The 26904-nt window shown below is 58.4% G+C and overlaps 2 protein-coding genes across 4 annotated transcripts in view; both read right to left on the minus strand.

Moving 5' to 3' along the window:
* Window positions 1–275: 275 nt before the first annotated feature.
* Window positions 276–20078, minus strand: LOC138929693 (probable bifunctional dTTP/UTP pyrophosphatase/methyltransferase protein). 2 transcript variants are annotated; one of them, XM_070291281.1, is made up of 13 exons: window positions 19819–20078; window positions 18053–18184; window positions 15980–16027; window positions 13851–13915; window positions 13151–13212; window positions 11220–11328; window positions 9798–10179; window positions 8505–8667; window positions 6017–6180; window positions 4647–4779; window positions 3473–3616; window positions 1200–1322; window positions 276–599 (listed from the first exon to the last, which is right to left on the minus strand). In XM_070291281.1, exons 1-13 carry the CDS (start codon window positions 20008–20010, stop codon window positions 376–378), a joined length of 1941 nt encoding a protein of 646 aa, XP_070147382.1. In that variant the 5' UTR covers window positions 20011–20078; the 3' UTR covers window positions 276–375. The 2 variants fall into 2 exon arrangements, with proteins under 2 accessions (XP_070147382.1, XP_070147381.1); XM_070291280.1 differs by having other exon boundaries at window positions 18008–18184; window positions 19819–20008.
* A 1812-nt stretch (window positions 20079–21890) lies between these two features.
* Window positions 21891–26904, minus strand: part of LOC138431366 (P2Y purinoceptor 8) — a 57519-nt gene continuing 52505 nt past the window's right edge. For both annotated transcript variants that reach the window (XM_069573476.2, XM_069573477.2), the window contains exon 2: window positions 21891–26172. In XM_069573476.2, the coding sequence (XP_069429577.1) occupies window positions 25047–26111 (1065 nt within the window). In that variant the 5' untranslated portion in view covers window positions 26112–26172 and the 3' untranslated portion in view covers window positions 21891–25046. The remainder of the gene's footprint in view (window positions 26173–26904) is intronic.

A 26904-nucleotide genomic window follows, 5' to 3' on the forward strand; every position in this document is an offset into this window, starting at 1 on the left:
GCGCCCCCGGGGCTGGCTTTGCACTTGTCACTTGTCACTGGGGGCCCAGCCCGGCTGCGACCAGGTGCCCTCGGGGGGAGGACCGCGCCCCCTGGCTTTCCTGGGGGTCCCCTCTGTCGGTCGCCTCCAGCCCCGGGGCGCCCCAGGCCCCTCTCCGAGTCCCCGCGACGCTCCCCCACCAAGCACTCCCAGCCCGCGTAGCCTTCCGCTCCCGGGTTGGGGGCGCGCATGTCCTGGGTCCAGGGCACCCCCTACAGACGCGCGCGGAGACTGCCTGCTTTCCGCCTCCTTTAATAATCGTTGCCCCGCGAGACACCTCTTCTCTGGGAATCATCCCAGCCGGGCTCGCGCTGTGAGCTCGCGGCGGGGCGACCGTCAGGGTGGGGCCCGGGTCCCCAGGACCACGTGCAGCAGGCCTCCCGCGCGCGCCGCCTGCACGTCCTGGAAGCCGAGCCGCTGCAGGAGGCGCCGGTACTGCCCGCGGCTCCGGGGGCCCCGGCCCACCCCCAGGGTCCGCAGCCCGGGGGGCCTCCGCGCCGCCCCGCTGGCCTCGTCCTCCTCCTCGGCGGGCGCCAGTTCGGCCAGCAGGAGGCCAGCGCCTGGGGAGACAGACACGGAGATAAGGGGAAGGGACCGGCAGGCGTCCCAGGACCCAGCCCGCGGGTGCCCCCGGGGCTCCCCGCCGGAGGACTTCCCTGTGGGGAAGGTGGGAGGAATTCTGTCCGCAGGCCCAGAGCCGCAGCCTCTGCGATGCCCGGAGCTGCGCTGTGCTCAGTCCCTCAGTCGTGTCGGACTCTGCGACCCCGTGGACTGTAGCCCACCAGGCTCCTCCATCCGTGGGATTCTCCAGGCAGGAATACTGGAGTGGGTAGCCTTTCCCTTGTCCAGGGGATCTTCCCAACTCAGGGATCGAACCTGTATCTCCCGCATTGCGGGCAGATTCTTTAGCCACCAGGGGGAGCCCATGAGACCCCCATTCGCATACTGCTGCTGGAAACCTCAGAAATGAATGAGGACGACTGCGAATCAGCCGTGTCCCGGGCAGACGGTAAACTGGGCCCCGGACCCCGAGCCGGATGGGTGGGGAGGCTGACTGTGAAACACTCATTCCGTTTCTTTGTTTCTTTTTTGAATCGGAAATTGTCTTTAAGTGTGAAGACAGAAAAGTGCACGGAGAAAAGGCAAGTCCAGGGTCTCACCTGGTTTGCAGCTGCCGGAGATCCGGCTCAGGAGCCCGTGGAGTCGGTCGTTGGGCCAGTCGTGCAGGAGGCTGCAGAAAATGTATAGGTCTGCGGGCGGGAGGCTGTCGCTGGAAAGGTCACCTGGTTTAAACACAGACGGGGTGGAGGTGTGGAGGCCACAGGGACCCCTGCGGCCGGCGTCCTACACACAGATGTAACACACAGAGACACAGCGACACACAGACACACAATTACACACAGACAGACAGCTACACACACAATTATATACAGACACACAGTGACACAGATGTAACACACAGACACAGCGACACACAGACACACAGCGACACACAGCGACAGAGACACACAGCGACACACAGCGACAGAGACACACAGCTACACACAGCGACACAGACACACAGCTACACACAGCGACACACAGCTACATACAGACACAGAGACAGCGACACACAGACACAGCTACACACAGTGACACACAGACACACACAGCTATACACACAATTATACAGAGACACACTACACACAGCTACACATACAATTATACAGAGACACAGAGCTACACACACACACAGCTATACACACAATAATACACACACAGCTACACACACAATTATACAGAGACACACACCGCTACACACAGACACACACAGCTATACACACAAGTATACACACACACAGCTACACACAGCTGCACACACAGTTATACACAGACACACACAGTGACACAGACACACGCAGCTACACACACATGCAGACACACAGACACAGGCAGAAACATGCGTGTGCACAGGCCACAGAGAGCCAGAGACGCACCCGGACGCACACTCAGGCGGAAGCGTGCATGTGTACACACACACGTGCACACTCAACACCCCGGTGGCCCAGACAGCAAGGACTCCACCCCCGGTGCAGCAGACGCGGGTTCAGTCCCTGGGTCGGGAAGGTCGCCTGGAGGAGGGCCTGGCAACCCGCTCCCCCGTTCCTGCCCGGGTAGTCCCCATGGGCAGAGGCGCCTGGGGGGCTAGTCCACGCGGTCTCGGAGTGAACAGCTGACGCTTTTTCACTTTACACACACAGACACGACGACACACGGGAAAATGCACGCCTAGACACGCAGACCCACGCGCACATACATGTTTAGACACACACACACAGACCGCGCATGCATGCGTAGATACACACACACATGCACACACTCGGGCACGCACACTCAGATACACACTCAGATACACACTCACATACAGAGACACAGATGGAGACACAAACACACTCACAGACACAGGCACACACTCAGGCACGCACACTCAGATACACGCTCAGATACAGAGACACAGATGGAGACACAAACACACTCACAGAAACACACGCACACACTCAGGCACGCACACTCAGATACACACTCAGAGACAGAGACACAGATGGAGGCACAAACACACTCACAGACACACAGGCACACACTCAGGCACGCACACTCAGATACACACTCAGATACAGAGACACAGATGGAGGCACAAACACACTCACAGAAACACACGCACACACTCACAGGCACGCACACTCAGATACACACTCAGACAGAGACACAGATGGAGGCACAAACACACAGAAACACATGCACACACTCACAGGCACGCACACTCAGATACACACTCAGATACACACAGATACAGAGACACGGAGGCACAAAGACACACATACACACACATGCACACACTCAGGCACGCACACTCAGATACACGCTCAGATACAGAGACACAGATGGAGACACAAACACACTCACAGAAACACATGCACACACTCAGGCACGCACACTCAGATAATACACACTCAGATACACACTCAGATACACACTCAGATACAGAAACACAGATGGAGGCACAAACACACAGAAACACAGGCACACACTCACAGGCTCGCACACACAGGCACGCACACTCGGATAATACACACTCAGATACAGAGACACAGATGCAGGACACACACAGACCGCATACGTGTACGCGCTCAGTCGTGCCCAGCTCTCTGACACCCCATGGACTGTGGCCCACCAAACTCCTCTGTCTGCTGGATTTCCCAGGAAAGAACACCGGAGCGGGTGCCACCTCCTCCTCCAGGGGATCTTCCCGACCCAGGGACGGACCCACATCTCCGGCTTCGGCAGGCTGGCTCCTTACCACTGCGCCACCGGGGAAGCCCCAACTCACCCCATACAGGAGACAGATAAGGCCGCCCAAAGACGGACAGCAGGCAGGCAAGGACGCCGCACTGACCTGGCACAAAGTGGACCCGCTCTGACGGCTGTGCGTCGGTCTGGAAGTCCCCGGCAAGCTTGATGACCTCTGGGAGGTCAAACACGGTCACCTGCAGACGCGGGTACTCCTGGACAAGCTTGTGGGCCAGGGCGCCCGTGCAGCCTGTGGGAAGACACGTGGACTCTGGGCCATCCTGGCCTGTCTCCAGAGGTGCAGCTCTGGCAGGGCCAAATCAGCGCGCTCGGACGTGACCTGAGCCTGTGCCCTCAAAGGAGGTCAGCCAGTGGGAAGACCTCTGCTGTCTCAAGCTCAGGGCCTTGGGGAGTGGTGCTGGAGCAAGCGCTGGCCTGAGCCAGATGAGCAGGGTGGACAGAGATCCACAGGGAACCCTTAGAGCAGAGTTCTACAGAGTTATACTCTTTGCTTCTCCCTTCTGTTGCGGGAGTGCAGATGTGATGGCTGGTACCAGAGCAGCCACTCTGGGCCACTCTGGAGGAGAGCTCTGCAGAGGACGGGAAAATGCAAGCTGGCAGCTCAGGAGCCCTCCTAGGACCCCAATCCCACCACACCCCTTGGGAAGGCATCTGCTCCTCCTCCGTCCCATGTCCTGGGGAAGCACTGGCTGGGAGGGGTGGAGGATGTGTGTGTGTGTGTGTGTGTGTGTGTGCGGCATAATTAGACCTCGTGAGATGGCAGCAGACAGGTTCCATGGTCCCCTCCTCTGCTTGGCAGCCCCCAGGAAGGGTCTGATAAACTCTATGAGGGTCCCGAGCCATCCCTGGGACCTCCTAGCACTTGGGAATATCACCCCAAGCCCCGCATCCACCCAGGATACACGTAGATGCTTGTGTGGTTTGTAGAGATAAACCCATTTTCCAAGTCTTATTAGTAGGTAGAGCATATTAGTCGCTCAGTCGTGTCCGGTTCCGCAGCCCCATGGACTTGTAGCCCCACCAGGCTCCTCTGTCCCTGGGGATTCCCCAGGCAAGAACACTGGAGCGGGTTGCCATTCCCTTTTCCAGGAGATCTTCCCGACCTAGGGACTGAACTTGGGTCTCCTGCCTTGCAGGTGGATTCTTTCCCATCTGAACCACTGGGTTAGCCTATCTGCAGGTACGGCATCTGCAGCTTCCGACAAGAGAAGGGACGCTCGCACCCGTTCCCCTGACTTCTGTCGGGCGAAGGGACGTACCTCCCAGGTGGCAGGCGGAGGTGAATGGGGATAGGTCAAAGGCCGTGGCCACGTGCTGGGCGGTCAGCTTGCTGAGGCTGTGCGAGGCCCTCATGAACTGCAGGGTCGCCTCTGTGCTCCACTTGTGGGGGCCCTGAAACGGAACAGGATCTCAGGAGAGACCCACCGGGGGCCCAGGCAGTCCTGCACCCGGGATGACGTTCTGCGTGGCATCTCTTGAGGGCAGGGGACATCAAGGGCTTCCCTGGTGGATCAGACGGTAAAGAGTCCACGTGCCGTGCAGGAGACCTGGGCTCCACCTCTGGGTCGGGAAGATCCCGTAGAAGAGGGCATGGCAACCCACTCCAGTATCCTTGCCTGGAGCATCCCATGCGCAGAGGAGCCTGGCGGGCGACAGTCCATGGGGTCGCAGACAGACAGACACGACCGAGGGACTAAACAGGGGGGGCTTGGTAGGCAGATGGGGAGGGGCCCGGGGGACACAGCAAGGGACGGAGGGGAGGACAAGAAGACGTCCATCGAGGAGCCAGGAACTGCGTCCTCACCGGACACTAAACCCAGCTTCGCCGCGATCTCAGACATCCAGCTGCTACGACCATAGGAAATAAATGTCCTTCGTTTCTAAGTGGAAAGAAGCTGAGAGTCGCTGAGTCTTGCCCAGCTCTTTGTGACCCGTGGACTATACAGTCCGTGGGATTCTCCAGGCCAGAGTAGTGGACTGGGTTGCCACGCCCTCCTCCAGGGGACCGTCTTCAGCCAGGGATCGAACCCCGGTTTCCCACGTTGCAGGCAGATTCTTTACCATCTGAGGCACCAGGGAAGCAACTTGCTCAGTCGTGTCCGACTCTTTGCAACCCCGTGGATAGTCCATGGGATTCTCCAGGCCAGAATACTGGAGTGGGTTGCCATTTCCTCCTCCAGGGGATCTCCGCAACCCAGGGATCAAACCCAAGTCTCTGGCATTGCAGGTGGCTTCTTCACCAGCTGAGCCACCAGGGAAGCCCCACCCGCACCCCCGCCCAGACCCACTGAACACCCAACAAGGCTCTCTCTGGAGGGTCAGGAGCCAGGAGGCAGGGCAGGGAGGGATTTGTGGACCCCGAGCTCACAAGGCACTGTCTCTGCGCAATCTAACCTCACGAAGGAAACGGGGGGCATTGGCTTGCGGCAGCCCCTTCATGGAAACACCCTCTTCGGCAGCTGTGGGCGGCTGGGTGCCCCCCACGCCGTCCCTAAGAGCCCGCATCCACAGCCTCCCACTGGGATAACGGGTTCTGATGGTCCCCGGGTCTGGGATGCTTTCGGCGCCCGTGGCAAGTCCCTCAGCGGCAGAGACGGCACGTGAAAAGCAGCATCAGGTTCTGGGGTACCTGCAGCAGTGGCTCTGGGGTCCACGCTGCCCCCTCCCGCACGGCCCGGCCCAGGTGCGTGAAGGCGCCCCAGACGGGCCCGTCGTGGTAGGCGGCCAGGCCGTGGAGAGACTGCTCGCCGTCCGACGCCAGGTGCAGGCTGGCCGTCTCCGTGTTGCTGTAACCTGAAAGGACGGGGTGTCGTGGGACCCCCATAAGGGCTGCCCGGAACATCAGAGAGACGGGGAGGGGAGCGGGGGCAGCCGCCGCTCGGGTTCCCGGGGGGTTAGCGCAAGCATCGTTGGCCGACAGCGTGACGCCCTCGCGCGCGCCCGACTCTCTGCAACCCCATGGACTGCAGCCCGCCGGGCTCCTCTATCCATGGGACTCTCCAAGCCAGAATACTGCAGTGGGTTGCCACTTCCTCCTCCAGGGGATCTTCCCGACTCAGGAGCCGAACCCGCGTCTCTTGCACTGGCAGGCAGGTTCTTCACCATGGAGCCCCCTGGGCAGCCCGTCTATGTATCAGCCTGTCTGTTTAGTATCTGTCCATCACCTCCATCTCTCTCACGCATCTGTTAACCATCTATCTGTCCGTCTATATACGTATCATCTCCCTGTCTGTTCAGCATCTGTCATCTGTGTGTGAATAAATCTATGTACCTATCATCTGTCACCTCAGCTCATCTATTGTTTATCCATCGACACATCTGTTGCCTATCCATCAATCCCTCCATGTATCGCCCATTTATCCATCATCTATCTGTCTACCCTGGAGAAGGAAATGGCGACCCGCTCCAGTGTTCTTGCCTGGGAAATCCCGTGGACGGAGGAGCCTGGTGGGCTACAGGCCGTGGGGTCGCAAAGAGTCGGACACGACTGAGCGACCTCACTTTCCCTTTTCACTTTATCGGTCTACCTGACTGTCATCTCTGTTATCAGTTTATATCTCTTAATCTATCAGTGTGTCTACTATCTGTTTATCCGCCTGTCCGTCCGTCAGCCTGTGCTTATCGTCCGTCTGTCTTCCTGTCACCCCCCCATCCCCTTATCCTGTTTTCTGTTTATCTGTCTATCTGCCCTCTGCTTCTTCATCAGCTATCTGCCTGGGGAGCTTTCTGCCAACTATCAATTCACCCATCTGCTTACCATTCACACGTCTATACATTCACCTATGAATCGGTCACGCTACCTATCATTTACCCATCCACCCATCCATCTGCTGGGCTCCCCGGGGCCTCAGCAGTCAACAGTCTTGTGGCCGCTGCAGGAAACACAGAAGACGCAAGTTTGATCCCTGGGTGGGCAAGATCCCCTGGAGGAGGGCATGGCAGCCCACTCCAGTCTTCTTGCCTGGAGAATCCCGGGGACAGAGGAGCCTGGCGGGCTACAGTCCGTGGGGTCTCAAAAAAGCTGGCCGAGACTGCAGCGCCTGAGCAAGCGGCATGCATCTGTTACCTGTTTGCCCACCCGTGAATCCATCCATCCATCCATCCAAGTATCATGCCACCATCAGGCAGCCTCTAGGCATGCACCTCACCTGTCTGCCTAGCTGAACAGCTAAGTAAGGACACGCAGGTATCTATGCTGCACACACGCACACACCCTACGAGTGGTTTCCTTGGAGAACCTTGGCTGATACAGCCCCTCTGAGTCCGTCAGGAAGTCTCTCTCTTGAACACCACACACATACACACACACACACACCCCTGGTTCCTCCTAAACATCACACACACACACACACACCTGTTTCCTCCTAGACATCACACACACACACACACCTTTCCTCCTAAACATCACACACAGACACACACACCTGTTTCCTCCTAACATCACACACACACCTGTTTCCTCCTGAACAACACACACACACACAAACTGTTAACTCCTAAACATCACACACACACCTTTCCAGCATCACACACACAGAGCTGTTTCCTCCTAAACATCTCTCTCACACACACCTGTTTCCTTCTAAACATCACACACACAGACACCTTTCCAACATCACACACACACACACAGCTGTTTCCCCCTAAACATCTCTCACACACACTTTTCCTCGTAAACATCATGTACACACACACACCTTTCCAACATCACACACACACACACAGAGCTGTTTCCTCCTAAACATCTCTCTCACACACACACCTGTTTCCTCCAAACATCACACACACACACACCTGTTTCCTTCTAAACATCACACACACACACACCTTTCCTCCTAAACATCACATACACACACACACACACCTTTCCAACATCACACACACACACAGCTGTTTCCCCCTAAACATCTCTCACACACGCACCTTTCCTCCTAAACATCACACACACACACCCCTCTTTCCTCTTTGCCCCGCCCCGCTCCCCACCTCTGGGAACCGCCCCGCGCCCGGGACACAGGGCCGGCAGGTCTGCCCATCTCTGCTCAGGAGCCACCGTCACTTGGCGGCCGGGTCCTGCCTGCGGAGCCACCGCGACGACACCCGGGAAGCCCCCTCACCTCTGTCCGACTTGTCCAGCAACCCCAGGGCTGCACAGACGTCAAGCAGGCGCGCGGTGCCGCCCACCGAGGCGTCGATTTCGCGGGCGACGTCCGTGGCCGACAGGGGTCCTCGGTCTTTCAGTACATCGAACACTTGGAGCTTGCAGGCCGTGAGCAGGACCTGACCGTGAAGGAGGGCCACAGTCAGGCTTCGACGTGTCTGACCAACCGCTTGTGACCCCCATGGACGGCGGCAAGGCGTGGGGAAGGGGCCCGGGACTGTCAGAAACACCCCGCCCATCAGGGAGCCTTCTTCCGCAGGGGAGAGTTGGCTTCAGGCTCCAGCTTGCACAAGGCTTGCTCCAGGGAAGAACAAGTCGGTGAGGGTTAAGCAGCAAAGCTCTCTCGGCAGAGAAAACCCAGCGTGCCACAGTCAAGGGGCGCGTGGTAGCTCCCCACGGTGCCCACGTCGAGACCACAAGCCCTGGGACCTTGAGGTGAGGCTGCGTGTGGACTTGGGTGCTCTCTGCAAGACACACCCTGTCCACGCCGCTCACCACACAGCTCACGGGACAGCCTAACCTCCCCGCGGCTCTCGTGACAAAGGGGCCTTCCCCGGACACGTGGGGACAGGGTGGGGTGAGCCGTCAGCCTCAGACACCCACACGGACCCCGCCCCAGCCCTGCCAGCCGTGTTCAAACACGATGACGCTCACGTCCTGGCCCCCAGAATGTGCGAACGAGGCCTTCCGTGGAAATACAATGCGAGCCCTGTCAGCCTCAGACACCCACACGGACCCCGCCCCAGCCCTGCCAGCCGTGTTCAAACACGATGACGCTCACGTCCTGGCCCCCAGAATGTGCGAACGAGGCCTTCCGTGGAAATAAAATGTTTCCGTAGACATGATGGAGTGAAGGTCTGAGATGAGGTCCGCCTGGATGGGGGTGGCCCCAAACCCCACCACAGGGTCCTTATAAGACAGCGAAGAGGAGAGACACGGACGCAGCGCAGAAGCCACGTGGAGACGGAGGCGGAGACGGGAGGGAGGCGGCCACAGCCCAGGGACGGACGCCCGGAGCCCCCAGACGCCGGAAGAGGCGGGGAGGACCCTCGCCTGAAACCTCTACAGGAAGCTCAGCCCTGAGACCGGGAGGACCCTCGCCTGGAACCTCTACAGGAAGCTCAGCCCTGAGACCCCTTGACCTCAGCCGTCTGGTCCTCAGGGCTGGGGTGGCGGGTGTGTGATGGCTGCCTGTGGTTTGAAGCGCCTCCGTGCTGGGGGTCAGCTGACTGCGAATGCACACAGGTACCTTGGATGCTTTGAAGCCGTCCATCAGCTCCAGGAGGCCCGCGGGGAGCCCGGGCTGGCTGTCCGCCACCCCGTTCAGGTCCGCCTCCTGGGTGCGGGGAGCCTGCGGCCGTGCCCCGCCAGCCTGCAGGCCCCCGCTGGCCCGAGCGGGGTCAGAGCCGCCTCCCTCGCCGTCGCTGAGATCCTCGAACGTGTCGACAGCTGGGATGGAGTCGTGCTGGACCGGCCGCGGGGTGCCGGGGGCCCGGGGTGCGTGGTACAGGCGCGCCAGCTCCTTGCAGAAGCGGTTCAGCGGGAAGCCCACCACGTTGAGGAAGTCGCCACGCACGTACTCCACCAACATCCCACCCAGCGCCTGGATCCCGTAGCCGCCGGCCTTGTCCCTGCACGGCGGGAAGCAGAGAAGAGGTGGACACGGTGATGCTGAGCTTTGCTGGCTGCGCACACCCGGCCGGCTCTGGGCAGCTGTGTGCCGGGGGTGGCCGGCTCCAGGACCAGCCCCCAGGAGCATCCGTTGGTCCCGCCCCCAGGACGGGATGAAGGCTCCATGGCGGCTTATGGGGGTGCGCGAGGGGGCACCTGCCCCCACACCAGGCCTGGGTCTCCTGAGGGGTGAGCTTTGCCCACAAGAGACTGGGGCCCCCCAGTGGGGTTTTCCCGCATGTCTCTGACCAGAGCCTCGATAGGAGGACTCCTCGCGGGGGTCCACAGCCCGGGTCTTCCTGGAAACCTCTGCTGAGACCTCCTTACAGGGGAAAAGGGGTCCATCCTTTTCTGTCCACCCTGACTGAGCCCCCAGCCCTTCTCAACTCTAACCACCAACCCCCCACAGACCAGGGTGCACAGAACGGCAGGAGCTGGGATTTGGGGTGGGGGGGGTTTCCTTGTGCCAAAGAGTTTCCCAGGGGGCACTAGTCGTAAAGAATGTGCCTCCAATGCAGGGGACACAGGTTCGATCCCCAGGTTGGGAGGATTTCCTGGAGAACGGTCTGGCAACCGACTCCAGTGTTCTTGCCTGGAGAATCCCACGGACAGAGGAGCCTGGTGGGCTACAGTCCGTGGGGTTGCAGAGAGTCGGGCATGACTGAGTGACTATCACGGACACTGGGTGGGGAGACCAGCCCCACGGCAGCATCTGCCCTGACCCGCCCGACCCACAGCGCTGCCCTTTGCTGCGGGAGACGGCAGTGGTGTCAGGACGGGAGGGCGGGGTAAGACATCCTTCCATCCTTCCTAAGCACGCTGCCCGGCCCTGGGCCCTTGAGCCCATGGCAGGCACAGGCCCCCAACGCAGGCTCAGCCCTGTCCTGTCTCCTGCCCACGGCGGGCATTCAGCACCGCGGTTCCGGACAGAGACTGGGTTCAGCACCGCGGTTCCGGACAGAGACTGGGTTCAGCACCGCGGCTGCGGACAGAGACTCACATGGGCTCCCCGCTGTCGATGTATTCCCACAGCAGCTCCTCCGACAGCTCCGAGAACTTCACCGTGGTCTCCTCGTAGAACTCGGACACCTCAGTGTCCAGCTGACCGTCTGCAAGGAAGTGTGCGCTGTGGTGAGGGGACGCAACTGCTGCCCCTGGGGGCCCGTGGGTCTAACCCTTTGAGCCCAGGAGGAGGCAAGCCTGATGCTGAAGCCGAAGCTCCAGTGCTTTGGCCACCTCATGAGATGAACTGACTCACTGGAAAAGACCCTGATGCTGGGAAAGACTGAAGGCGGGAGGAGAAGGGGACGACAGAGGACGAGATGGCTGGATGGCATCACTGACTCAATGGACATGGGTTTGAGCAAGCTACGGGAGTTGCTGATGGACAGGGAGGCCTGGCGTGCTGCAGTCCACGGGGTCGCAGAGAGTCAGACATGACTGAGCGAGTGGACAGCAACAAAGCCTGAGCTTTGCATGTGATCCACACACACACACACACACACACAGGATCATTAATACGGGATAAAGCCTGAGCTTTGCATGTGATCCACACACACACACACACACACACACAGGACCATTAATACGGGATAAAGCCTGAGCTTTGCATGTGCTCCACACACACACACACACACACAGGACCATTAATACGGGATAAAGCCTGAGCTTTGCATGTGCTCCACACACACACACACACACACAGGACCATTAATATGGGATAAAGGATTGCCCACTGTAGACAGGTAAACAGAGACAGAATAAAACAGAAAGTGAAGTGAAAGTGAAGTTGCTCAGTCGTGTCCGACTCTTTCCGACCCCGTGGACCGTAGCTCTCCAGGCTCCTCTGTCCATGGGATTCTCCAGGCAAGAATGCTGGAGTGGGGTGCCATTTCCTCCTCCAGGGGATCCTCCCCACCCAGGGACTGAACCTGGGTCTCCTGCACTGCAGGGAGATCCTTTACCATCTGAGCCGCCAGGGAAGCCGATAGAACATTTATGGGCTGGAGTTATCATTATGACAGGGTAATTCTGGGATCTTCATGAGGCTTTCGGCTGCAGGGTTGGAAATGCCCCATGCACGTAGCATGCTGGGCACACAGAGGGGCCCCTTGTGAGAAATCTCCACACCAGGCGTCCCGGGGTCAACGAGTGTGTGCGTGCAAGGTCGGTGTCTCAGTCGTGTCCGACCCTTTCTGATCCCAGGCTCCTCCGTCCCTGAGATTCTCCGGGCAAGAACACTGGAGTGGGCTGCCATTCCCTTCTCCAGGGGATCTTCCTGACCCAGGGATCGAACTCCCGTCTCTCGTGTCTCCTGCACTGGCAGGCGGGTTCCTTACCGCTGAGCCACCTGGGAAGCCCCCAGCAGGCTCCACGCTGCTCCTTGAACGTCACGCCCACCTAGAACCTCAGAACAGGACTGTGTATGGAAACAGGGTCTCTGCAGACGTGATGAAGTGAAGGGTCCGAGATAAGGTTCCCCCTGGATGAGGATGGCCCTAAATCCCATGACAGGGTCCTTCCTGGGGCTAAAATCCCTTTTAAGCAGCTTTAAAAGTTATTCCTCAGGCTTTCTGTGCTTTAAAAAAAATAAACAATCTTTTCATCACGGTATGTCTTAATGCCTGCCAATGGGAGCCAAACTTCTCCCCCGTTCAGACCAGAGAGCTCAAAGGCAGGCTCTGGGTGGGTCGTGTTGGACGAGGTGGAATGTCCCCCGCACCCTACATGGGGTCCACTGGGTGCTCACGATGAACCCCCATATTTCCACGTGGGACCCCAACGTTCCCAGGCTAGCTGGGAGGGCGGGCCCACGTGGTAGCAAAGACAGGGACGCCCCAGGGCGCCCGGGTCCTCCCCCCAGGAGCCCCGGCTGCTCCGACGGTGGCCCTGACTCCCAGGGGAGGTGGGGGATGCGGGCCGTCCAGGTACCTCTGGTGCAGCAGTGGACGATGGCCACGCCCGTGAACACGCTGTGCTCCTTCCCGCTGAGCCTGCAACACACGGCCGGGCCGGACGGGTGAGTGTCCGGAGTGTCTCTGGAAAGCAGGGCGACCCCTGCCCCGCAGCACGAGGCCTCTGTCCACCCACCGCCCCACCCCCCTCCCCGCTCATCACCCCCGCTGCGCGATCGCCAAGGCAACCGTCTCGGGGACCGTGAAGCTTCCCCGCGAGACTGTGGTCACTGCACTGAGGGGCTGGGGGGCTGGTCAGGCCATCTCACGGGACCACGTGGACCCTGCTGGGAGCGGCCGGCGGGGCACGGAGGACCCAGATCCTGGCCACTCTAGGCCGCCCCTTTCCCGGGTCCCTGTGCAGTCCTGGGCCTGGACACTCAGCATGACCGAGCCAGGAGGAGACCCTGAGTGTGGGGGGGGGGGGGGTATGGGGAGTCGGAGCCCGGTTAAGAGTCGAGGTCGGTTCAAGGGCGTGGCCTGGTCCTCTGACCTGAACCAGGAGGGGCTGTCTATGGGAGACAGCCGATATGATGCCCGTGGCAGACACGGGGACGTGATGGGTAGTGGGTGGGTGGACAGACGGCTGATGAGCGGATGCTGACGGTGAGTGGGCAGATGGCGAGCAGCCAGCCTCTGTCCCACGCGTCCCCGGAGGCCCGCCGGGACCCACCCACCTCGAGAGCATGCGGTAGGCGTCTTGCTTGTCCACCGGCTTCTCCAGGATCAGCCCCCCGACCGCCTGCGAGAGGAACGCCACGGAGAGTTGCTTCTGCTCCGCGAGCTGCTCTGCGCCAGCTGCACTCTGCACCGGTTCAGACTCACGTATTTTTTTTTCTTTAATTTAGGTGAGATTCGTATAATGTGGCACTCACCATGTTAAATGAAACCACGTGGTACATTTCCACTGTTGGCTGAGGGTCGCTATCCAGCTCCCCAAGTCTTCCATCATCTGGAACACCCCATCCCCACAAGCTGCTCTCCCCACCTCGCTCCCCAGCCCCTGACAACTGCTGATCCGATTCCTTCCTCAGTGGATTTCCCTATTCTGGATATTTCATACAAATACAGTAATATGCACCCGTCTGCGTCCTGATTCTCTCACTGAGCGCTGTGTGCTCGAGGTCCATCCACGTTGTAGCCTGTGTTGGGGCTTCCCTCCTTTGATGACCGCGTCATATTCCACTGTGTGGCTGGACCCCATGCTGCTTATCCATCCATCCACGTATCATTCTATCCATCCAACCACCTACCCATCCATGCATCATCCATCCATCCACCCATCATCTATCCACCCATCCATCTAGCCACCCATCCATCAGTCCATCCAACCATCTACCCAACCATCCATCCATGCATCTTCTATCTATCTATCCATCCACCCATCCATCCATCTATCCATCCAACCATCTGTCTAGCCACCCATCCATCAGTCCATCCAACCATCTTCCCAACCATCCATCCATGCATCTTCTATCCATCTATCCATCCATCCATTATCCACCCATCCAACCAACCATCTACACATTCATCCACCATCCATCCATCCATCCATCCACCATCCATCCATCCATCATCCATCCACTCATCCATTTATCCATCCAACCATCTACCCAACCATCCATCCATGCGTCTTCTATCCATCTATCCATCCACCCATCCATCCATCTATCCATCCAACCTTCTACTCATCATTCATCCACCCATCCATCCACTCATCCTTCCATCCATCATCAATCCATCATCTGTTCATCATCCATCCAACCATCCATTTATCCATCCAACCATCTCCCCAACTATGCATCCATCTATCCATCCATCCATTATCTAACCATCCATCCATCCACCCATCAACTCAACCATCCATCCATCTATCCATCCACCCAACCACCCATCATTTGCCCATCCAACCATCTGTCCATCTATCCGTCCATCTATCCATTCAGTCATCCATCCATCCATGCATCTTCTATCCATTATCCATCCATCATCCACCCATCCCTCCAACCATCTACCCAAACATCCATCCATCATCCACCCACCCATCCATCAACCATCCATCCATTCATCCTTCCATCCACCCAACCATCCACCCATCCATCATCCATCCAACCATCAACCCAACCATCCATCCATCTATCTATCCACCCATCCATCAACCATCCATCCATTCATCCATCATCCATCCAACCACCAACCCAACCATCCATTTGTCCATCATCCGTCCATCCATCATCCACCGACACACTCCTCCAGGGACACTGCTGCTATGAACAGCTCAGCAACGAGGCCCAGCATCCCTGGGCAATGCTCCCCATCAGGCCAGCCGGGGTCTCAGACAGACAGCCATGCCCAGCGAGACAGAGCTGCTCTACGGGTCACTGTGATGACCCGTCCGAAGGCCCGACTCTCGGCGGCCAAAACCCCTATCTCGGGGAGATTCCTTTTCCCCAGGTCCTGACCCCCCAGCCCTGAGAACAGGACATTATCCGATAATAGGATCTTTGCAGATGTAACAAAATCTACCAGTAGGTCATACTGGAGCCAGGCGCATCATAATCCGTGATGGATGGTGTTCTTGTAACAGGAGAGACACAGAGCAGAGGCCGCGTGGAGACGGAGGCAGAGACGGGAGGGAGGTGGCCACCACCCCAGGGACGCCCAGGAATTTGGAAAAAAAAGCATCAGCAGCCAGGACAGAGAGAGGCCTGGGGCGGATTCTCCCCCAGGTCTCACAGAAAGAACCCGCCTTCCCAAGGCCTGGATTCAGCCGCCAGTGACACCGAAAGCCGGAAAGCAGGCTCACCACGATGGTGTCGGCTCCGATGACCACGTCCGGGGCCCGCAGGTCCTTCTGCAAGAAACGCAGACTCAACTTTAGGCAGGACCAGCCTGTACGCCTTACACATTTTCACGTCACGACGCGCGGCACCCAGCATCACAGCTTAGTTAAGGATCCAGTCCTGCTTTAGAGAGTGAGCCTGGAGTGTCCTCAAGCCACCGATCAAGGGAGACAGTGGAAGAGAAAGTTAGCCACTCAGTCGTGTCTGACTCTTTGCGACCCCGCGGACTGTAGCCCGCCAGGCTCCTCTGTCCATGGGATTCTCCAGGCAAGAATCCTGGAGTGGGTTGCCATGCCCCTTCTCCAAGGGATGTTTCCCACCCAGGGATCAAACCTGCGTCTCCAGCATTGGTACGTGGGTTCTTTACCACTGAGCTACCACGGGGGCCCCACTTATATATTAGTATATATAATGTGACTTCCCAGGAGGCTGAGATGGTAAAGAACCTGCTTGCAATGCAGGAGACCTGGGTTCAATCCCTGGGTGGGGAAGATCCCCTGGAGGAGGAAATGGCAACCCACTCTAGTATCCTTGCCTAGGACTTTCATATACAATAATATATACTTTATAACTTATAATTATTATAAGTAATAGGAAGCTACATTGATTCTATGTCATAAATGACACTGTTATATTAATTAGCACAGTTTATAGTAACAGAGATAAGCTATATAAATTCTATATTAAAGTGGTACTTTTATATTATTATAGTGTATATAATTTCCTATGTATGCTATATAGCATTATATATACTATACATGAAAGTATATAGTATACGACACTATATATTTTCTATATTAGAGAATAACACCTCATAATAGATGAGGTGTACTAATTCTACATCATTAAGTGATATGGTTATGTCAATTGCAATTGGATATTCCATACTAACACTTACAGCAATAAAGAGAATATGTTATTCCCATAAGTGATGCTGCTATATTAAATACCATAGCATCTTAAACAGTAACAGTAATGTATTAGCAACACTGTTTCTATATCATAAACGATGCTGTTATGTACTATAATTGGTTATACAGTAATAGTAATAAACTACTTATATCATTTTCTATATCATGATGCTGTTACACTAAATACCATAATATATTAAATAGTAACAGTGCACCATGTCTCCATCATAAATAATGCTGTTATATTAAATAGTATACTATATTAAATAGTAACTGCAATATATAAACTACACTGTTTCTATATCATCAATGACGCTGTTATATAATAAGCTGCTGCTAAGTCGCTTCAGTCGTGTCCGACTCTGTGTGACCCCATAGACGGCAGCTCACCAGGCTCCCCCGTCCCTGGGATTCTCCAGGCAAGAACACTGGAGCGGGTTGCCATTTCCTTCTCCAATGCAGGAAAGTGAAAAGTGAAAGTGAAGTCGCTCAGTCGTGCCCGACTCTTAGTGACCCCATGGACTGCAGCCCACCAGGCTCCTCCGTCCCTGGGATTTTCCAGGCAAGAGCACTGGAGTGGGGTGCCATCGCCTTCTCCGGTAAATGCCACAGTATATAGTATATTATATGGTAATTTAGTGTTAAAGATGCATTAATTCTAGATCATGCTCAGTCGCGTTCAAGTCTCTGCGACCCCAGGGGCTGTAGCCCGCCAGGCTCCTCTGTCCATGGGATTCTCCAGGTGAGAAGACTGGAGTGGGTTGCCATTTCCTCCTCCAGTATTCTATCCAGAATCCAGGGAATTCTGTATCATAAACGATGCTGTGTTATTAGTCACAGTAGCACACGGCATGGGAACACCTCGGAACAGACTAGGCACATCAGTTCTTTGTCCTGAGTGGCGCTCTGATATGAACTGCAACAGCACCTTACGTACTAGCAAAGTGACGGATAACGCTGTATAAACGATACCATCGCGTGAATTACACGTGGCCACAACACAGGGACACTCAGTCGCAGAGAAGCTACACCTACTGCCTGCTGCGAAGGGCACCGATTTACAACAGGTGTGAGTGAAACCTGAGGACAGCCCGCTGGCAGGAGACCCAGGAAAGGAGCCCTCGCCTGGTGCATCCGGTCGGCCACCTCCAGCGCCTTCTGCTTGGCCGTTTCCACGGCGTACGCGTGCGGGGCGGCGAACGAGCCCTTGTGCAGCTTCTCCTTGAACCTGGACGGGACCACCTCGAACCTGAGGCCCTGGAACAGGAGAGAAGACGGGTTTGGGCGGGGGGAGCCCCAGGATGCTGACAGTGGGCAGGAACTGAAAGTCCCTGCCCAGCCCCCCTTCCCTGACTATGGACACTGACCAAGGGCCGACGCCCGGCTGCGGCGCGAGTGTGACCGGTGTGTGTGTGGAGCGGGGGCGGGCAGCGGCTCGGGGACCCTGGTGGGAAGACCTCTGTGCACGCAGAGGCCAGCAGGGCACTATTGATTGGGGTGCAGCCCCGAGGGGTCAGAGGGCTCCTGGAGAGTCCCAAAGGCCGGCATTTCGCCCTTACAGCGATCAGACTACTGAGACGGCAGCACGTGCAGGAAAGGCCACAAATACGGCGGCTGCGTGTGTGTGGGAACAACTAGGCTGCTCTGACTTGGTGCCCGACACAGGCGACCCGGCAGCGCCTGCGGAAGGCGGGTCACGGACACTGCTGCCTCCAGAGTGGGGGCTGGGGGTCTTGACCACACAGGGTCAAACTCCCCCTCCCGCACTCCCCACGTGGGGACCTCTGTGAGCAGCCTCTGCTTCTTACTTTTCTGCACCCCAGCCCCCTCCCCACCTCCATCGTGGACCTCCCGGACCCCCAGTTAACCCCTGGGTCACACTATGAGACACCCCCCACCTCCGGTTCTGTACCCTTGCTGGGAGGTACATATAGCGCTTCTCATTCTGTACCTTTCCCCGCCCATCCCAGCTCACGCCCCCGCCCAGCCCAGCTCACGACACCCCCAGCCCAGCTCACGCCCCCTCCCCAGCCCGGCTCACGCCCCCCCCGCCCAGCCCAGCTCGCGCCCCCCACCCAGGCAAGAATTTCTGGCTCTATCTGTTCCCCTAGCTGGTATCCCCGCTTCTCTGCGCGCCCCCCCCCCCCCAGATAGGGCCACCCCGTGCAGACCAAGCCCTGTCCAGGGTCTCTGTCCCCTTCCCTGCCGCCCCTCACCCCCCCCAACAACACCTGGACGAATCCAGCTCAGGCACACAGACCTGACCTTGGCCTGGCAACCCCACACCCCCTGGCCAGCAGATCGCCAGGTCACTGAGCCCTGGCTGGAAGACCCTGGCCCTCCCCCGATCACGAACACCATAGATCTGGACCCTGGTCACTAGGGTCCTACCCTCTGGCCACCGCAGGCCCCAGTGCTGCACCCGGATACCCAGTCACTTAGGCCCCCAGCCCTGCAGATTCCTGACCCCCACGCCCTGCTCACCAGACCCTCAGTCACAAGGCCTCTGTCCTGAGACCCTGCATCTTTGACCCCGTCAGTCGGTCCCACTGCTGACCCCGGGCCTGCAAACACCCACCCTCTCTTACATCCGCCCCCCGAAGTCAGTAGAATCCTCAATAACTAAGCAGTGGCCCTGCAGACCCACCAAGGCGCCCCGCCCACGAAGCCTAGGTCATCAGGACCCTCGGGCACTCGTCTCCAACCTCCGGACACTGGCCAAAGCCCTCCCCTAACTACTAAGACGCCCCTAGTTTCTAGGCCCCGGACCCGCAACTCTGGGGCCCATCCGGGAGGCCCGGGTCACGGCGCCGGGGGTCCCGAGGCCTCGGGTCACTAGGCCCGGGCCCGCAGGCCCTGCCCCCCCCAGGCCCCGGGCCCGGGCCACTCACAGCATTGCTGAGGATCTCCCGGCGGCGCGGGGAGGAGCTGGCCAACACCACGCGCTTGTGCTGCAGCTTCCCGATCACCGGGCGCAGCAGCATGGCGCCACGCGCCCGCGCCGGGAGACCAGCGCCGGGAGACCCGCGCGGCCAGCGCGCAGCCACCCGGCCCAGGCCCCGCCCCACAATGCCCCGCCCCATTCTAGGCCCGTCCCCGGTCGCTGGAGCCACGCCCAGGCCTCATCACCAATGAAACCCCGCCTCGGCCCGCACAGGCCCCGCCCCAGGCCCCTGCCCACCATGAAGACCCGCCCCATCCGTCGGAGCCACGCCCAAGCCTTGCCACCAACGAAGCCCCGCCCCAGGCCCGCCCACAGCCGGACCTCACCACCAATGAAGACTTCGCCCAGGCCGCACCACCAACGAAACCCCGCCTCTGCCTGCCCGCGGCCCTGCCTCACTACCAATGAAAGCTCGCTCCAGGCGGGCCGCCAGCGAAGCCCCGCCCCGGCAGTTGGAACCTCGCCCAGGCCTCTCTTCCCAAGGCCACGCCCTCCCCCGAGGCAGGCGAGGCTCCGGCGGCGCTTCCGGGCAGCCAGGGAACGAAGCCCCGCCCCATCTTGAAGCCCCGCCTCCAGCTCGCCCCGCCCCCAGCTGCTGGGGATTCCTGTCAGGCCCGGGCGGAGGGCGGGACCCGGTGCCCGCAAGGCATCTTGGGAGCGCAGAGATGAGGGTCCCCGGGGCTTGATGCAGCGGAAACGGGGTTCCCGGGGGCTCGATGGGGGCGGAGACGGGGGTCCCGGGAGCTCGATGGGGGCGGAGACGGGGGTCCCGGGGGCTCGATGGGGGCGGAGACGGGGGTCCCGGGGGCTCGATGGGGGCGGAGGTGGGGGTCTCTAGGACTTGATGGGGGCGGAGACGAGGGTCCCCGGGGCTGATGCCGGGGAGACGGGGGTCCCCGGGGCTCGATGGGGGCGGAGACGGGGGTCCCGGGGGCTCGATGGGGGCGGAGGTGGGGGTCTCTAGGACTTGATGGGGGCGGAAACGGCGGTCTCTAGGATTTGATGTGGGCGGAGACAGGGGTCCCCGGGGCTTCATGGGCCGAAGACGGGGGTCCCGGGGGCTCGATGGGGGCGGAGACGGGGGTCCCCAGGGCTTCATGGGCCGGAGACGGGGGTCCTCGGGGCTCGATGGGGGCGGAGACAGGGGTTCCCGGGGCTCGATGGGGGCGGAGGTGGGAGTCTCTAGGACTTGATGGGGGCGGAGACGGGGGTCCCTGGGGCTTGCTGGGGGCGGAGACGGGAGTCCCCGGGGCTTGATGGCGGCGGAGATGGGGTCCCCTGAATGCAGTGCGGGTGTGTGGAGATGGGGGTTTTCGGGGCGCGGTGGTCTGTGCAGATGGTGGTCCCCAGAGTGCAGTGGGGGTCTGCGGAGATAAAGGTGCCCGGCCTGCGTTGGGGGTGCGGGCACTTCTCAGCCTAAGCACTACTAACGGTCTGGGCCAAATCATGCTTTTTCGTGGGGCTGCCCTGGGCGGCTGCAACGCATTCAGTAGAGGCTCTGGTCTGTGTCCACTAGAAGGCAGTAGCTGCCCACTAATGGTGATAACCCGGCCGTCCGCAGGCGTCCTGTCCACTGGGGGACTGAATCACCCCTCCTGTGTGCCCGGGCTAGACAGGGCTGGAGAGGTGGGTGATGGACGGATGGATCGATATGATGGATGGATGGGTAGATGGATGGATATGATGGATGGATGAATGGATAGATAGATATGATGGATGCATGGATGGATGGATAGATATGATAGATGCATGGATAGATATGAGGGATGCATGGATGGATAGATATGTATGGATAGATAAATAGATGATGGATAGATATGATGGATGGATAGATGATGGATGGATGGATAGATACAATGGATGGGTGGATATGATGTAGGGATAGATAAATTGATGATAGATATGATGGATGGATGGAAGGATAGACATGATGGATGAATGGATAAATAGATACATCATAGATATGATGGATGGATGGATGGATGGACTGGATGGATGAATGGATAGATAGATGATGGATGGATGGATACTATCTTTATTTATTTATTTATACTATAGAAACCAACAGATCTGACTGACGGATGGATGGATACATACGTAGATAATGAGAGATGACAGATTTAGTAGGCAAGAGTCATGCCTGGTCAGGGCCTCTGTCCTACTGCCATCTGGGGCTGGACGAGTCTCTGATGGGGGGCGTCCTGGGCACTGTGGGGTGTGGAGGAGCTCTGGTCTCCCCCCACCACACACCAGGGGCAGCCCCCGCCCCCAGTACTGAGAAGCAAAATGACCCCTAATTCATACCACGTATATTTAAATGAATACCTATCTTCGTGTTTGTGTGACTGTATATAAGAACCCAGGTCTCTTGCCTTGCAGGCAGATTCTTTACCACTGCGTCCCCAGGGAAGCCCCCCCCCCCCCCATAAATATAGGGTATATCATGGAACGTGCTATAGATCGGGCTTCCCTGGTGGTTCAGACGGTAAAGAATCCGCCAGCAATGTGGGAGACCGGGGTTCAATCCCTGGGCCGGGAAGATTCCCTGGAGGAGGACATGGCCACCCACTCCAGGATTCCTCCCTGGAGAATCCCGTGGTCGGAGGAGCCTGGAGGGCTATAGTCCACAGGGTCGCAAAGAGTCAGACACGGCTGAGTGACTTAGCACACATCCACCCCTGTGTGGAGTTAGGATAAACTCTTCTTTGCTAGGTTAAAACGCACACCTTGCTTAGGAAAAAAAAAAAAAAAAGAGGGTTGATTTTGAAGAAGTTCTAGATTTAAAGAGCAGTTGTCAACATAGCATTGAGACCCTAAGCAGTCATCCCATCTGACACATTCCGTCCCCCTCAGGGACTCCCACGAGTTGGTTCATTTACACGCATTCCTGATCTTGAGGCTTTTTAACAGCACTGAGAAATATCAGTGAAATGACAGGATCACAGGTTTCCAAAGACACAGCAGACACTGGGAAAACGCAATAAATCAATGTCTTCGTCTGACGATTTCCAGCAAACTGCATGTCTTCAGTGTGGGTGCTTTAAAACAGGTTCAAGAAAAGAGATGTCGTACTCTGACCACCTGATGCGAAGAGCTGACTCTTTGGGAAAGACCTTGATGCTGGGAAAGATTGAAGGCGGGAGGAGAAGGGGACGACAGCGGAGGAGATGGTTGGATGGCATCACTGACTCTATGGACATGAGTTTGAGCAAACTCCGGAAGATGGTGAAGGACATGGAAGCCTGGCGTGCTGCAGTCCACGGGGTTGCAAAGAGTCGGACACGACTGAGCGACTGAACAAGAACTATATTATTAACGTGCTGAAACAAGGAAATCCAGCCCTGGGATTTCCACTGAGCCGACAGGCACCCCTCGGAAAGGCCGGCGGTTCCCTGAAGATGCTGTTGGATTCTGGCAACTTCAGTGGAACTGGGGATCCTTGGGACGCAGAAATCAGGGAGATGTCGGTGGCCCTGAGGGGCTGGACAGCGAACTGTTGGTGATGATGGTGATGAAATGTGACCTGAGCCGTCTGGGACCCAGAGGCTGGATGGACATCACGCCCATTGCGGGCTGGTGGGTGGGAGTGGTGAGGGGCAAGTGTTATCGGTTAGACCGGCTTCCTCCAAATTCAAATGGTGATGCTTGTTCTCAGCTCAGCAAGAAGACGGTTCCGTGACAGTGGTTTGAGGTTTTCACAGCTTTTTAGAGTCAGACACTGGAAGCCCACTCGCAGGACGTGGCTGCCACTGTTTTGCTGGGTCAGGGTTTTTCTGCCTGCGGACCGTTGTCGTGGCGACCTGACTTTCTAGGGGCTTGGCTCTGGGAACAGTCGGGAAGAGCGGGTGGACCACACGCCATCCTGGGGCGTTCCGAGTCCTTGAAGCCAGCCCTTCTCCCGCCACCCGTGGTGCACGTCCTTTCTCAGGCGGGGGCATGTCTGGCCGGCATTCTGAAAGCAGCAAACGGTGGGTCTCTGCCCTGTGCAAACACTGCGGACTGGCTTGGACACTGTCCTCTGTGTGGGCCTCCCACGGTGGGGATGGGGATGGATGGGACCCCCAGGCGAGTCCTCCCCACCAAGAGCACGGACTGCCCTACGCAGGTCCCACCCTGGGAGCCAGCACCAGGCACTGCGGCCCCTAGAATCACCCGGCCCGTGGCCAGAGGCCCAGTCTCAGAATCGCAGACTGCGGGGGTCTCCTAGGGCAGCCGTGAGAGTTCTATAAATGAGGAGCTTAACGCCCCAGGCAGGTATCCACCCTCCCCGAGTCCTGGGGACCACACGTCTGAGGTCAGGGTGTTCTGGGGCTGGGCTCCCTGCAGAGGCTCCAGGGGAGGGTCCTCCCCGCCTCTTCCAGCTTCCGGGGGCTCCAGGAGTCCGTCCCTGGGCTGGCAGCCGCCTCCCTCCCATCTCTGTGTCCATGTCTCTCCTCTTGGGTGTCTTTTAAGGACCCTGTCACGGGGTCTAGGACCCTGATCCTGTGGGTCACACTCTGACATTCCAGGCAGACGTGGATTTGTGGGGTTGGGACACTATGTACTGCGCTACACAGTTTCCAAGCAATGATGTCCGGGGACCAACTGCTCCCATAACATCAGCTCACAATCCCACCAGCATCTCTGAGGTCCGATGGGGGCGGATGTCACGTGCTTTGCAGCCACCCTGCCCTGGGGGTTCTCCGCAAGCTCCTCCCCGCTGGCCCCTGCCAGGTCTCACCTTACCGGCTTTAGAGCTGTTTTCTTCCCCGCCCCCCGCCCCCCCCCCTCCCCAGGGAACCCTGAACTTATCCTATGCTTCTCCCTCTGATGTGCAGAGGGTATTTCAGGCAGACCCTGACGACCTGCTGTCTCAGCATCCCCGGCGCTGCAGGAACTGGGGTCCATCATCTTTTCAAAACCTCACAGCTGCCGGAGGGGGGCGGGCTGCTGCTGGCTCGTGTGCTCGCTGGTCTGGCCCGGTCCTCAAAGGATCGCAGGGGTCAGGCCAGGAACCCCGGCAGACCCCAGGAGGACCTGCGGTGGCTGGGGGCGCTCGGCGGGGAGGCGGCAGGCAGAGCGTGGTCGGGCTGAATCCCAGCGCGCCCGGAGTGACCGAAAACAGGCCGCAAAGACCCCTGCTGTCCCTCAACGCCCATCCCCCGCCCCCTGCACTCGCGATGAGGGGTGCCTGTCTCAGAACACGCTCTCCTGCCGTCTCACGCTGGGCCTCTCGGGCGCCTCGTGCTCATCCACGGAGCGCGCGGACAGCGTCCGCCCGGAGAAGAGGCTCTCGCGGCGGCTGTCGGGGCTGTCAGCGGCCGGCAGCGGGCCGTAGCCCAGGTAGTCGCGGAGGCGCAGCTGGAACTCGCTGGACGCGAAGTAGTAGACGAAGGGGTCCAGGCAGTTGTTGAGGCAGCTGAGGCAGAGCGTGAGCTTGTAGATGTGGTAGTAGCTGCGGCCCAGGAAGAGGCGGCTGACCATGTGCACCAGCAGCACGAAGTTGCTGGGCGCGAAGCAGGCGACGAAGGCCAGCAGCACCACGGCGGCCAGGGAGACGGCGCGGCGGCGCTGCGCGCGCCCGTGCGGGTCTGCGGAGCGCAGCAGCGTCAGGATGGTGGCGGTGTAGCAGGCCACGGTGATCACGAAGGGCACCAGGAAGAGCAGCACGAACAGCGTGAACAGGAAGGCGGCCCACATGGCCACGCTCGGCAGCATGTTGGACTTGAGCACGTCGAAGCAGGTGACGATGCCCAGCGCGTCCACGGCGTAGGTGAGGTCGGTGCGCGCCAGCGGGGACAGCGCCGCCAGCAGCAGCAGCCACGTGGCGGCGCAGGCGGCCAGCGCGTAGCGGCGGCGGCGCCACCGGGCGGACGCCAGCGGGTACACGACGCCCAGGAAGCGGTCCACGCTGATGCAGGTCATGGTGAGGATGGACGAGTACATGTTGGCGTAGAAGGCCACGGTGACGGCGTTGCAGAGCAGCACGCCGAACACCCAGTGGTTGCCGTTGCAGTGGTAGTGGATCTGGAAGGGCAGCACGCAGGCCAGCGCGAGGTCCGTGACGCTCAGGTTGATCATGAAGACCACCGACGGCGTCTTGGGCCCGATGTGCCGGCACAGCACCCACAGCGAGAACAGGTTGCCCGGGATGCTCACCAGCGCCACCAGCGAGTACACCACCGGCAGCACCACCGCGATGGCCGGGTCGCGCAGCATCAGGATGGTGGCGTTGTCCGGGCGCGTCATGTTCACGTCCATGCTGCGGCCGTCGGGGGGGTGGCCGGGCCGGGGGGGTAGCCTCGGGATATGGGGTGCCGATCTGCAAGACAGGAGGGAAAGGGGGGTACCGGGGAGGTGAGAGGCGCGGGAGGACCGGGTGTCCTGGGAGAGGGGCCGACACACGGCAGCGTCACAGGCGCGCACACACGTCAGCGTAAGCGTTTACGTCGTATGGTATATGCAGTCTGATATAGACACGCGCATTACATACATATATATATGTGTGACACACACACCATATTGCATGTATATATATATGTCATATATACACACACACCGTATTGCATGTATATATCTATATTTATGATACACACACACCATATTGCACGTATATATATATGTCATATATACACACACACCATATTGCATGTATATATCTATATATATGATACACACACACCGTGTTGCATATGTATATCTATATATGTGATATATACACACACACACCATATTGCATGTCTGGGGAGAGGGGCCGACACACAGGAGCGTCACAGGTGCACACACACGTGCGCAGGAGCATTTCCATCGTATGGTATGTGCACGTGTGATATAGACACATTACATACATATATATATGTGACACACACCATATTGCATGTATATGTGTATATATATGTCATATATACCCACACACCATATTGCATGCATGTAGGTGTGTATATATAGATGTGGTACACACACACTGTATTGCATGTATGTATGTATCTTTGTGTGTATATACATATGTGTGTGTTACACACACACACCGTATTGCATGTATATGTGCATATAT

Source organism: Ovis canadensis, chromosome X (assembly GCF_042477335.2).
Source record: "Ovis canadensis isolate MfBH-ARS-UI-01 breed Bighorn chromosome X, ARS-UI_OviCan_v2, whole genome shotgun sequence".
In the NCBI taxonomy this organism is placed as follows: Eukaryota; Metazoa; Chordata; class Mammalia; order Artiodactyla; family Bovidae; genus Ovis; species Ovis canadensis.

Excerpts from the sequence above, each read along its gene's own strand:
- LOC138929693 (XM_070291281.1), bottom strand. The coding sequence starts at position 20,010 with ATGGGGCGGGGCATTGTGGGGCGGGGCCTGGGCCGGGTGGCTGCGCGC. Across the intron at positions 10,180-11,219 it reads ATCGACAGCGGGGAGCCCAT|GGACAAGGCCGGCGGCTACG; the intron begins GTGAGTCTCTGT and ends CCCGCCGTGCAG. Across the intron at positions 1,323-3,472 it reads GCGGGTCCACTTTGTGCCAG|GTGACCTTTCCAGCGACAGC; the intron begins GTCAGTGCGGCG and ends TGTTTAAACCAG.